Here is a 14,084-nt window from a genome sequence, read left to right on the forward strand (position 1 = left end):
ACAATTTGTAGAACTTGTCTTGATCAATTTTGCTATTTAAAGATTCTATCTTTCCATTATAAATTTTAAGATATAAGGCAAAACACATAAAATTAATAAAAATCGTCAATGAAGGGCAATAACTCCAATAAGAAGTCACCTGACGATTTTAGACGTACTGCTCATAAATTTAAAGATACAAAGATACCTACCTCAGGAATACAGTCTGGGTGTGTGACTACTCTAACAATGTCATCTAATGGAAGTAATGAGTGACACTTTATCTCTGTGTAAACATTCTTGCCTTCAGTACACAGAGCAAGTAGTTGTACTAAATTGATGTGGTAGATAAGTGGACTTGCGGCATCAGTTCTATGTCTCTCAGATCTCATTAATTCAGTGAACTGATTGAATGATGATCTGTCATTGTAAAATAGTAGTACTTCCTCTCCAACATTCACAAGCTGAAATATACATGTTGGCCATGTTAATTTATACTAACATTCACTACATGTCTGAGAACAATAAATTTCTCTTTAAACATTTTCAACTGCCTGATCATTCCATTGTTTCCATGAAAGCGAGGATTATATAAAAAATCTATCATTCAACAAATGATCCCATATTGAGTACACTCTATCACTTACAAAGAGAAGATTTTTGGATTTGAGAATTGGGAACAGCATCCCTGAGGGATGCAAAAACAAAATTGATGGTGCAGGTTATTTTGTCCAGTCCCAGTTGTATTGATGTCAAAAATGGAGAATGTGTCCTTGGGACACAGATGGACACAGATGATGCCCCCACTTGCATATAACATTATAAAGGGGCATAACTTGAGAACAGTAAAAGTGACGCCACCCAAATTCAAACTTGATCTGTGTTTTGTGGTAATAAGCATTGTGTATACATTTCATAACATTTGGTTGAGGCAAACTAAAATTAGAGAACGGAAACCAATTTTGGGACGTACCTACAGACATACAGAAGGACGGACAGACAGACAAGGGTAACACTTAATGCCCCCTCCGGTGACGGCGGGGGCATAAAAATTATAATTATTTAATACCTCATGTAGTTGGTCATTAAAAATATACACCCCCTGGTGTTCACACCGTGTGTTATCCTGTGTTCATAAACCTTTGGAAATTCACTATATTGGAACTAAACTCTTTTCCATACTTTTATCAAAGCTCAATTCAATATTTCAAGAAACCCAAAACACTTCCATTATTGTTACAAATTATGCCAAGGTTAGATTTATTGCAATAATTATTGATTTTGATAACCATTCGCTATTTAAACATGTGCCAACTACTTCCCAAGATGATGAAAAAATAGTTTTTTTCAAGTAGAATTCCCTAACAAGGGTTTGGAAGCCATTAATATTAACAACATTATCCACAAAAAATCTGTGCAGAAAACAATACCGGACCACATTAAAGATAAAACTACACCTGTCATTTCATATACATGTATTCATATATATATATATACAGTCGAACCTCGTTGTGTCGAACTTGTTTGTGTCAAAACTCGGAGGAGTCGAAGTAACTTCTAGGTCCCGGTAAAATTCCCGTTTGATCAATCCATAATTACCTCTGATGAGTCGAACTAGGTTGATTTGAATACTCAGTTAAGTCGAGTAAATTTTATAGTCCCATCGATATAAAATTATTGTAAATTGACCCCGATGTCTCTAAGTTCGAAAGTAAGATATTTTGAAAAATGCAGACCTAATGATAAAAATTCAAATCGGATGTATTTCTTATGTAACCTAATCATTTTTCAAGAGAGATTAAAGCTGAGTAAACATACTTGTTTGTATAACAGTTAACATGTCATGTTTATGGTGGCCGATAATTAACGCCTTTGTTGATTGTTCAAGCGGAACGTTAGTGTGTTGAACATATTTCACATGAGATAATAAAATGCTCTGCAGGGCGCAGCTTGATACGACCGCAGAGGTCGAACCCTGAACAGTTGGGGCAAGTATGGACACAACATTCAAGCTTGATACAGCTCTGAATTTGGATTGTGATTAAATATTTGACACAGCATAGGTTTCCGACACAGAACTTAAAAATTTTAAATTGGACATTCACCTTTTATGGTCCAATATCCAAAATCTAAATACATGGTTAGATTCAGCATATCAAAGAACCCCAAGAATTCAATTTTTGATGAAATCAAACAAAGATTAATTTTGGACCCTTTTGACCTCAATGTGGACAAAGTTGATAATGGGGCCCAAAAATCAAAAATCTAAATACATGGTTAGATTCAGCATATCAAAGAATCCCATATATTCAATTTTTGTTGAAATCAAACAAAAGTTTAATTTTGGACCCCGATTTGGACCAACTTGAAAACTGGGCCCATAATCAAAAATCTAAATACATGTTTAGATTCAGCATATCAAAGAACCCTAAAAATTCAATTTTTGTTAAAATCAAACTAAGTTTAATTTTGGACCCTTTGGACCTTAATGTAGACCAATTTGAAAACGGAACCAAAAATTAAAAATCTAAATACACGGTTAGATTCGGCATATCAAAGAACCCCAATAATTCAATTTTTGATGAAATCAAACGAAGTTTAATTTTGGACCCTTTGGACCTCAATGTGGACCAATTTAAAAACGGGGCCCAAAATCCAAAAACTTAATACACAGTTAGAATCAGCATATTAAAGAACCCCAAGAATTCAAGAATAAAACCCCATTGAAATTGGTCAAGAAATAAGCAATTTATACGAAGTATCTTCTTTTGCACAATACTGTGCAATTGAATATTTCTTGCTATTGCGCAATACTGCACAATTGACAATTTCTTGCTATTGCGCAATATTGTGCTATTGGATATTTCTTGCTATTGCACAATACTGTGCAATTGAAGATTTCTTGCTATTGCGCAATACTGTGCAATTGAAGATTTCTTGCTATTGTGCAATACTGTGCAATTGAAAATTTCTTGCTATTGCACAATACTTATTATATAATAATTTACACATCCTGTTTGGTGTGTATCTCCTACCATATCATTATTATTTGCTTTTAAATATAAAACAGAAATAACCAACTTAAAATGGAAAATTTTAAAAGAAAAAAAAAAGGAAAAAAAAAAAAATCCCCCCCCCCCAATTTTTTGAACCCCCTTATGATTCATCACCCCCAAACTCAATCCCAGCCTTCCCTTTGTGGTATGGTACCTTGCAGTACAACTTCAGAGAGATCCATACACTTGAACACAAGTAATTGTCTGGAAACTAGAAAAATGCTTATTTTTGGCCCCTTTGTGGCCCCAAATTCCTAAACGTTTCGGCAATTACCCCCAAACTCAATTCCAGCTTTCCCTTTGTGATATGGAATCTTGTAGTACAATTTCAGAAAGATCAATACACTTACACACAAGTTATTGTCATGAAACTAGAAAAATGCTTGTTTTTGGCCCCTTTTTTGGCCCCTAATTTCTAAAATTTTGAGGCAATTACCCCCAAAATCAATCCCAGCATTCCTGTTGTGATATGGAACCTTGTGGTACAATGTCAGAGAGATCCATACACTAACACACAAGTTATGTCTGGAAATTACAAAAATGCTTATTTTTGGCCCCTTTTTGGCCCCTAATTCCTTTACTGTTGGTACCATAACCCCCAAAATCAATCCCAACCTTCCTTTTGTGGTATTGAACCTTGTGGTAAAATTTCATAGAGATCCATTCACTTAAACTAAAGTTAGAGTGCGAAAACCAATGTGTCTTCGGACGACGCCGGACGACGCCAGACGATGACGACGACGACGCCAACGCCAACGTCATACCAATATACGACCACAAAAATTTTTTTGCGGTCGTATAAAAATAATACAAGACTAACAAAGGCTGGAGGCTCCTGACTTGGGACAGGCGCAAAAATGCGGCGGGGTTAAACATGTTTATGAGATCTCAACCCTCCCCCTATACCTCTAGCCAATGTAGAAAAGTAAACGCATAACAATACGCACATTAAAATTCAGTTCAAGAGAAGTCCGAGTCTGATGTCAGAAGATGTAACCAAAGAAAATAAACAAAATGACAATAATACATAAATAACAACAGACTACTAGCAGTTAACTGACATGCCAGCTCCAGACTTCAATTAAACTGATTGAAAGATTATGTCTTCATCATATGAATATCAGGCACATTCCTTCCCGTTAGGGGTCCAGTATCATACCATCATAACATATATGAGAAGAACATAACCCGTGTCATGCCAACAACTGGTTTTTAAATAAATGTGTTTAGTGCCGATGCAAAGACCCTATAAGTGAATCAATATTAATGCCAAAAATGCTTATTTTTGGCCGCTTTTTGGCCCCTAATTCCTTAACTGTTGGTACCATAACCCCCAAAATCAATCCCAACCTTCCTTTTGTGGTATTGAACCTTATGGTAAAATTTCATAGAGATCCATTCACTTAAACTAAAGTTAGAGTGCGAAAACCAATGTGTCTTCGGACGACGACAACGACGCCAACGTCATACCAATATACGACCGCATAATTTTTTGCAGTCGTATAAAAACGAAACGAATTTAAATGACCCAAGCCGAGATTAAATGAATCGTTAGAATTAAAACTCATTAATTACAATAAATAAAAGGATTAAGACAATTTTGATAATGTAAAGCAGACGACCTCATCAGAGACCGTTCAGACCTTATTTCGTTCCGCAAGTGATTTCATAATTTATAGTGACTGACCTTTGTAAATATTTGTGTAGACTGTTGATTTTATTTGTGCATGATTTGTATCTGTACTTGTGTGTTTAATTATTATGAAGGACCAAAAATGGAGATTGAATACACAATCATACAGTGTCTTATCGAAAAAAGGCACACTGTTCAAAGTATGTAGTTTACGCAAATCTCATACCGTGTTTCATGCATTCCAAATTTATGACAACACACTCGACCTCGGATGAGTTGAACCTCAGATGAGTCGAACCTCGGATAAGTCGAACCTCGGATGAGTCGAATACTTTGGTCCAGTCCCTTCAACTTCGACACAACGAGGTTCGACTGTATATATATATACACCAAACCTATTGCTACCAAGATTTTCAACCACAATTTTACCATCAGAGATGTAAAATTCAAACCTCACCATTGCTCTTGTGCATCTTCCCCATACAGATATAGTCCTGCTGTTCATGTTATAACTGGAACCTTTGCATCATGAATAAATAATCACCTTAGAGAGTTATCAGCACATGAACAGTAAGAATTTCAAACTACTGGAGTTGAGGACTATGCCAGAAAATGGGTAAAGCACAAGCGAGATGAACAACTGGCACTTAATCTGATTGGATCAAAGCTGTTCAGTCATGCCTTTAGAAACACATTCAAAATCTGCATATCACCCCTATGTAATATTTTTAGCAACAGCGACCATGTTTGTTAATGGATCAAATCCTCAGATACAGTTTTAATCAATATTCCCAAAGAACATTCAAGTAAAGTTTGGTCACATTTGGCCAAGTTATTTCAGAGAAGATTTTTTAAGAAGTTAACAACAATGAACAGACAACAGAGGCCAATTGATGGCAAAGCTCACATGGCTTATGATTTTTGTTTACCTTGAATAGTCTCTTTTTACTAGATTTGAACATTGGTAAGCTACTGTTGCCTTAATTTCTAACTCCTATCAGGAGTCATCTAACAATTTTGGCCATGTTGACATCATTGAAGATCTTAATTGGCTAATTATTTCAAATTTTAAAGTTTCTCTCAATCTTTTATAAATTTTCAAGTAACTAATAGACAAAAGTTGGTAAAAAAAGTCATCATTTAAGGGCAATAACTCCTTTAATGAGTTGTCAAACTATTTTACTCATTCAACTTATTTGTAGATCTTGTCTTGTTGATCAATTTTGCTGTTCAAAGTTTCTCACAACCTTTTATAGTTTTCAAGATAATAGACAAAATGCAAAAATTAGTGAAATATGTCATTTAAAATAAAGATTTATTGGAAAATTTTGGTGAATATGGAAAGTAGGTGGACATTTATTTACTGAGCATTATTGCCCAGGTAGAATTCCTCTACCTATAACAGTTTTCAAGATATTAGACAATATTTTACCCCTTTGTTCTAGTTTTAGCAAGGGTGGCCATGTTGGTTGGCAGGCGGGTTCACCAAACACAATTTTACACTAGAAACCCAAAGGATCTTTTGTCCAAGTTTGGTTGCAATTAGCTGGGTTGTTTCAGTGGTGAAAATTTTTTGAAAAATTTAACAGATGACAGACTTCAAGTGATGACAAATAGCTCCAACTGGCCCTTTAGGCCAGGTATGCTATTAATTTAAATAAATACTGTGGTGTATGTATATTAGTCTACTTAAGAAATATAATCTTTAATATCAACCTTTCATTTCAATTTTTATAATATTAATATTCTCTATATTTCTTAAACAATTCAGTATTTACCTCTGCCATAACCATATCCTGACATTTTTTAATGTACTTATTCTCTGCTTTAACAATGTTCTGTAGAAACTTGATATATGGCACATGTCTACCATGTGTTTCTATACAATGAACAAAGTGTTGCACTACTGCTTCTGATATATCATTACAAAGCACAGTATTGTCTTGGAAAATGGCAGTCATCGTTTCAGCTTCAAGTAACTGAAATCATAATATTTTCAATTAAATGATAATATATTTATATTCTCTATTGACAGTAAATAATTTGTATTGAAATGAAATTAAGAAAGTTCACTGCATAAATTAACAATTTATCCTAAATATTTGTACAATACTATACTATCTTCCCTTTTTCTTAGGCAATGCATTATAAATATTTGGACAAGGAATTTTGTTCTCTATAAAATTTCAACAATAAAAAAATGTACAAAATTGTCAGATCTTTGATATTTATCTAGATTAAGCTATTTACAACTTTTTCTCAATTTAGAGCTTGGTATAGACATCTGTCCATTGTTGAAGACTGTATACTGAACTCTACGAATGTCTTCTGATCATGCTGATGAATTCTTTTATCTCATTTAAATACCCCCACATCTTCTTTCATTCATATATATCTCAAATTAATTTCTAACAAATAATTTTCTAATGAAGTCATTCAAAATATATTTTTAACAGAGATAAACATTCAAAAATGCCATATATAATATTTGAATCATTGTCCTTCGCATTTAACCCCAAAATAAGCGCACTGATCTAACCTTATTTCTCCACAATTGTTTTTTTATTTGTCATTTCTAATGAAAAATACTTCATTTTAAATCAAAGGTCAGTAAAATGGCCCTGCAGAAAACATTAAACCATTATTTATCAGTCTATGAGGGGAGTTAAAAATTTTACAACTAAAATTAATCATAAATTTTCAAGTGTTCATGACTTAAATATAATTGAAATTTTCTTGTAAGATTTTTTTATGAGAATGACAACAGGCAATCTTGACTACATTTATAAAGTTTTGATACATGAAGTGCCAATGTAACACATATTTGATATTGTGTCATGAACATATTTATCATATTGTATCTCTCCAAAGTTGCATTAAAGTTCATTTGTATTTAAAATATCAAATTCTTATTCCACAAGATGTTGTTTAATAATTATGTTCTAATTTGTTCAATCATTATCTCCCATTTTGAATTAGTGTGTTTTTTAAATTGAAAATGAAGCACATGTTATGCACATCTAAACACTAATAATCTTGAAGATTTACCATCCAGAATATATCCAGTTTCATATCATTAGCTTTATCATAAATAACAATGATCAAACAGTCTTTAATTAACCATCTACAAATTCACTTGTTTAAAGCAATTTGTTATTATTACTATTAGTAGTAAGCTATTTAGACTACCAAGGTTGACAAAGCTAGTTAGTAAAGACTGTTATTTCAGACAGAGGTGAACATTTGTTGACCTCTGGATGTTTTTTGTGTTGTTGGTTTGCTGTCTTGTTTGCATATATCCCACATCTCCTTTGTCTCAACATGTACTAAACAAATATTTGGTTATGTATCCTAATACTTGCTTCGTATTGTTTTGTTTTGTTTCACAAGAATTTACTGTGTATTATTTTGTTTACTGCATCCCCCCAAATAAAAAAGAAATGTTTTTATTATTCTATGAAAAAGTGAGCTGTGGTTAATATAATTTATTAAGCAGTCTACCACATTTGTTTGTGTTATTGCAGATATAAATAAGATATTATTATTTTTAAAAACACAATATAAATGGATTCATTTTTTTAAGGCATACAATACAGAAGAGATTTTTTTTTAATAAAATTTTATTTGCACTATTAAAATATCCAAAGAAAAATTAACCATCACGACTTACTTTAAATATAAATATATATGTTTAATTTTTGCATCTTGGAGGTCAAAACACAAAATTTCATATCAAAAAAGTTTTACAACAAAAATAAAACAACTTTCAAACAAAAAGATATTTTTCACCTTGTGTTTTTTGTTTTTTATTAAATGTACTGTAGTTTATAGACTTTTCAGTAGAACATGCATCATGTAGAAGGTGAAATAAGATAAAAGTCTTGTGAAATTATACTATTATTCAGGTACATACAGAAAAATCTACAGTTCATTTTTTTTGTGCAATTTTGACATGCACAATTGATTAAAGAAGAAATAATATGAGTGCACACATCTTGTCTACTTTCAATACTGATTATCGTTATACCGTATAGCGGGTTTTGTTTGCGAGTGTAAAATTTCGCGATTGAGGAGCAACAAAGTATAAGAAAAATTTTGGCGGTTTTTATTTTATTTTGGTGGATCCTTAATTCCCAATTACATATTTTGGCGGATACTGAAATGGTTGCAGTAAAAATAGTCAATCAAACAAGTGTTTATTGTTATGGTTGAAGGATTTTTTTTACCTGAATGACGTCTTATTTATTGATTATATTCTGATACAGTTAATTAATAGAATACAGGTAACTAAGATCAGGTGTACAAACTTCTTGTAAATATTACAGTTGATTACTTACGAAATTGACCTTTGTTGTACTAATTAAGTTATAAAATAATCAAGGGTGACTTATAACTCTTTTATAATTTGATACTAATTGATAAGGGTAAAATACCTGACAGAATACCTTGCACTCTTAAATAAGTTGACAGTAACTACTACCGGTGTACAGTTTTATTAGAACTCAAGGCGTCCTGTATAAAATACATGTATGTACAATGCCCTTTGACATTTATGTTGTTAAAACTACCATATACCTTTATTGACCTGGCGACCAGAAAAAATAGATTGTTCACAAAATGCTATTAGAAAGTACCAAACCTATGCATAAATTTTTGTGAAATTTATTTTGGTGATTTTCAATGATCTGCCAAAATAAGCCAAAATAAACTACCCACGAAAATAACCCTCTATACGGTATTTTATGTTTGAAAGTCTTTATAACCAAGGTTCTTCTACAGGTATAACATATGCTTAACATTATGAATGAAACATGAAAATCAGGTCGAGGTCAAATAAAACCTAGCAGATGGACAAGTAGACTATATAATGATTCCATACACCAAATTTAAAGTTGACCTATTGCTTACGGTATCTGAGAAACAGATCTTATCACAAAATATAAATACTGATCAATGAACACAAATATATGTCTAAGCTAAAATGTTGGAATTTGATTTGTTTTAATGCTAGTGTAAATTTGATTTTTGGCACTAAAACTTAATGCAATATTGTACATCACAACCTGATAAGAACCACTGTATTGTTACTAGAAAACCAGTCATCATTTACCTTGAGTTTAATGCCTCAAAATAAATTTTATGTGCATCCTTTGTAATAGCTTTAAAATTCATACAACAGAATTGAAGACCTCACTGTATTTCCACAAATTTTGAATGCCTATTAAAGAAACTGAGTGATAACAACATGTCGAATTTGGATGTTTTATTATATCTGTTCATGCTACGGTATTGTATGCCCTGAACCACAGACACTGAGTATATATTTCTGATTTAACACTTTTTAGTTATTAGCAAGCTGGAAAATGCTTAATTTTATACTTCACTGATCATATTGTTTGTACAAGAATTGAAAGTTTTTCCTTCAGTGATACTTACATTTTAATGCAAAATAGTCTAATGGATACGTACATTTCTAGTTGTATGTTTCTTTTTTATAGTACAAAGTGTTTGTTCTAGATACTGTCTAATTAAAGTGACACCCTGCTATTATTTCACAGTAAATTACAGTGCCCTGTCCTTTAAATGAAATTGTATGCAGTTGCTTGTGGAGTTCAGGATCCAAATAGTCAGTTTGTTAGAGTAATTTCCATTGAAACAATAAACAAATATGTGCCACTTGGAAGATAAAAAAATGCTACAACCTTTTTTTTTTTTTAACAAAAACAAAACAAAACTGAATGTTCTGGACAATGCAGCTAGAAAATTGCATCAAAAGAAAATCGGAGGAATAAAAAAAGGAAACTTTTTCCTTGGAACCAATTCCATTTCTTTTTTGGTGCATTTTATTACAAGAGTGCATTAAGTAAACTTTCTTTAACTTAAGGCAACAAGGGCAAATGTTCAGGTCAACTTGATTTAACTATTTGGATATTGTGAAAGCAAATAATGTTTGCTACTTAATAGTCACTTTGTCGTAAGATTTCTACTTAAAAGCAACTTTGTCACCCCAGTTGCTGACTAGTAAGAGACCAGATGACGAGCCCTAGGTTTTCAGTTAACTACTCTGTGGATTCATGACAATAACAACAACCAAAATAATTGATAAAATAAAAGGACCAAGTCCTTGGTTTCATGTGCTTGAGTCTGTGAAGTCATGACATTAAATACAATTACAAATAATTGATAAATGAAATATCTAAACAATTCCTGGTTATTTGCACAGTGGGATACTAGGTAGATAAAGCAAACAATAGTCTTGTGATTATATGATAAGCACATGTTAAATTTCCTTACATTTATCAGATGAATGCAAAACTAGAAATATTAAAAAAAAGTCAATTTTGAAAGTTAAAACAATTTATAAATTGATATTAATTTAAAGCACGTCCTCTATAATAGGTTCAAAAAATTTATTTGATTGATTTAATGTTTATCTTCATATATATATATATATCTTTCTATCAGCAAATCTGAAAATAGTTTAAATGAACTATGAAAACACAGAAATTTCTCACCTACTTTACAAATCATAATTAAAGGACAAGGTTCACTTATGGCACAATATGGCCTAAAATATCAACTTTATCATTAAACACCAAACGGTCACAATTTGGTTCATAAATTGGTCTATTTCAACAGCCTTAATGCTAAATAAATCAGTTCTTTTCATAAAAGTACATTATATTCTCCAAAGTAAGCCCATTTTGGAAATTTTGTCAAAATAAGATGATTTTGTGCAATTTTTAGACCTAAAAGCTTTAGGAAAACCTTGGCCGCCACCTACAATCCAAAATGTTTTGTTACCAAAAGATTCCAATTTTGATATAGAATTCATCAATATAAAAACATTTTGGATCGTGGATGGCGTCCAAGGCTAATTATGCCAAAAACAATTAAAATTATGGAAAAATTTACCAAAATTGACGTTAAAATACAAATAATGTTTATCTAAGGGGTCATAGCTTCATAAATTTTAAAGGAAGGTGCCAAAAAAATGTATTTTTGTCTTAATAGTATTATCACAAGTATTTCTATGTGAAATGTGTAGTATTTTGGTCTGATTAAAAAAACATCAAAATCTAAGGGCCAATCCTAGCCCTTCGTGAACATCCTCCTTTCAAGTTGACAGTCTTTAAGAAACAGGTATCATATAAACTTAATGTTGGTCAGTGAACCAGGAAAATGCTGGACATGTACAATGTACATCTTACAATCATTCTATGCACAGAATAAAGTTGACTTCTTGCTAATTATATCTGAAAAAAAACTAGCCTAATAAAAAAAACTTCACATTATGACTGTCCAATAAACCACGAAAATTAGCAAAGTCAGGTGAACTCTGCAAAACACTTTCAATCATTCAATGCACCGAATGTATTTCACCTTTTGCTTAGTTTTATAGAAACAGAGCTTATCACACAGACAAACCCTACGTGGCAGACATGGACATCTTGAACTGATCTTATATACCAAACATAGTTGACGTTTCATTCATAATAACTGAAAAAATCATGTGATAAAAAAATACTTTTTACGGATAAAGTTTTTAAGCAGTCACTGAACAATGAAAACAAGGTCAAGGACAACAAATATGCACTTTAGCAAACTTCAGGCCACTTATTAAGGCATCTATACGAAGTATCCAGGTCTTCTAACAATAGTTGTTGCCCACAGACTATCTTTTCTATGTCTTATATTCTGTGACTCATGTTACAGGGGAGATAAAAATTAAAGATTCACAAGACTTGACCATAATATTATAGCAAATATGATTCTAAGTAACTCTTTTAATTGCTAAGGAAATTTGACTTGATATATAAATGGCCTTTGGCAATTACTTCAAAAATACACCTTTCAGAAAAATTAAAAATAATGTAAAAACTCAAATATCACTTGATAAATTACTTTTAAAAGGATAGACTTAATTCGGTTTCAAGCTGAAAAGAAAGGACACTTATGCAGAAGTAAACCAAATTTGAATGGTCTAATAAAGCACTTATATTGCAATATATGAATAAACAGCTGTATCAAGAGCGCATGATACGCCCTTATTGAGCATATAGAAATTGTGCAAATTAAATGGGATATTTATGAGACGTTTAATCCAAAGCAAATAAAATGGCATTGTGGAAAACATGCATGAGAATACCCCTTTAAACTGAACAAATTACAAAATTTAACATGTGAACTATGTAAAACTTCAAAAGTCAATGAACCATGACTGAGAAGGCAGGGCATATATACTCTCCATGAAAAAGAGATCTTCTGACATTAATACAAAGGCATACCAAATATAACTGATTTATCATTAGTGGTTAATCATAAACTGACCAAATCACAAACTTTCATATGCAAATTATTCAACTTCAATAGATCATGACTGAGGTGCTGGGCCAAATAATCTCAATGGATATGAAATATGACAATATTAATACAGCTGCATACCAAATATCATTGACTTACCATTAGCTGTTCCCATCAAACTGACCAAATAACAAACTTTCACTTTTAAACTAAGGAAAAGTTTCAAAGTGAATAGACCAAGATTGACAGGGCAAAACAATTCCCTGGAAATAAGATGTGCCAATGCCAATACATCAGCAGACCAAATATCATTGACTTACCATTAGTTGTTTCCCTTGTACTGCTCTAATCACAAACTTTTAACAAATTGTTAAAGCTGCTGGAAACAGCACACCTTCGTCTCCATCCACAACTTTGTTGAGGGGAGACAATAAACCTAACAAGTTAATATTGAGTTATTACAACTTTTCTGTAATGTTATTTAAGAGGTATCCCTTTATTTCCAGTCATTAAAAATAAGGCCAAAACAATAAGTAAACCAACACAAAAAATTCCATGCTCAGTGGGTATAATAAAAACTCAAAAGTAATGTCAAACAAAAAATGACTGACCGGAGATCTGAAATAGCATAAATGGGTCGCCTCGACACTATCAAGTTCCTGAAAATATATCAAATTATTTCTTATTACAGATGCTGAGTAACATGTACAGACCAATGGACAAGGTGATAGCTGTACACCACTGTCTCTGTGAGTGGGGATATAAATATATGTGTCTAGGTTTTATTTTTACAAAAACAATCAAAGGGCCATAAGGTCAAGATTTTTTGTTTCCATGAGTGGGATAATATTGTCTCTTCAAGAGGTTAGTTATATTATCTTGCATAATAATTTACTAGAAGTCATCTGTCAATAAACAAAGTGAAAATGAGTAACATGGTTTTCGTGAATAGTTTAGGATGAAGAAAAATCCTCTAATAATATTATAGTTCAAGCTAAAAGCATTTTGGTTGGTTGGAAAACTCTAATTTAACATTTAAAATCTGTTATTACAGTGTTTAGAACTAGAAGATAGATCTAGGACCCAATGACTTAAAGAAAAAAAGAACAATT

At 32.0% G+C, this 14,084-nt stretch overlaps 1 protein-coding gene across 3 annotated transcripts in view; it reads right to left on the reverse strand.

Moving 5' to 3' along the window:
- LOC127701548 (inositol 1,4,5-trisphosphate receptor type 1-like) overlaps nucleotides 1–14,084 on the reverse strand; it is a 405,533-nt gene that overhangs the window by 156,469 nt on the left and 234,980 nt on the right. For 2 of the 3 annotated variants that reach the window (XM_052205479.1, XM_052205470.1), the window contains 3 exons: nucleotides 13,584–13,631; nucleotides 6,447–6,647; nucleotides 192–443 (listed from right to left, as the gene is read on the reverse strand). In XM_052205479.1, coding sequence (XP_052061439.1) covers nucleotides 192–443; nucleotides 6,447–6,647; nucleotides 13,584–13,631 — 501 coding nt within the window. The remainder of the gene's footprint in view (nucleotides 1–191; nucleotides 444–6,446; nucleotides 6,648–13,583; nucleotides 13,632–14,084) is intronic. The other variant, XM_052205488.1, reaches the window with a different exon arrangement.

Source organism: Mytilus californianus, unplaced genomic scaffold (assembly GCF_021869535.1).
Source record: "Mytilus californianus isolate M0D057914Y unplaced genomic scaffold, xbMytCali1.0.p SCAF_1, whole genome shotgun sequence".
Lineage (NCBI taxonomy): Eukaryota > Metazoa > Mollusca > Bivalvia > Mytilida > Mytilidae > Mytilus > Mytilus californianus.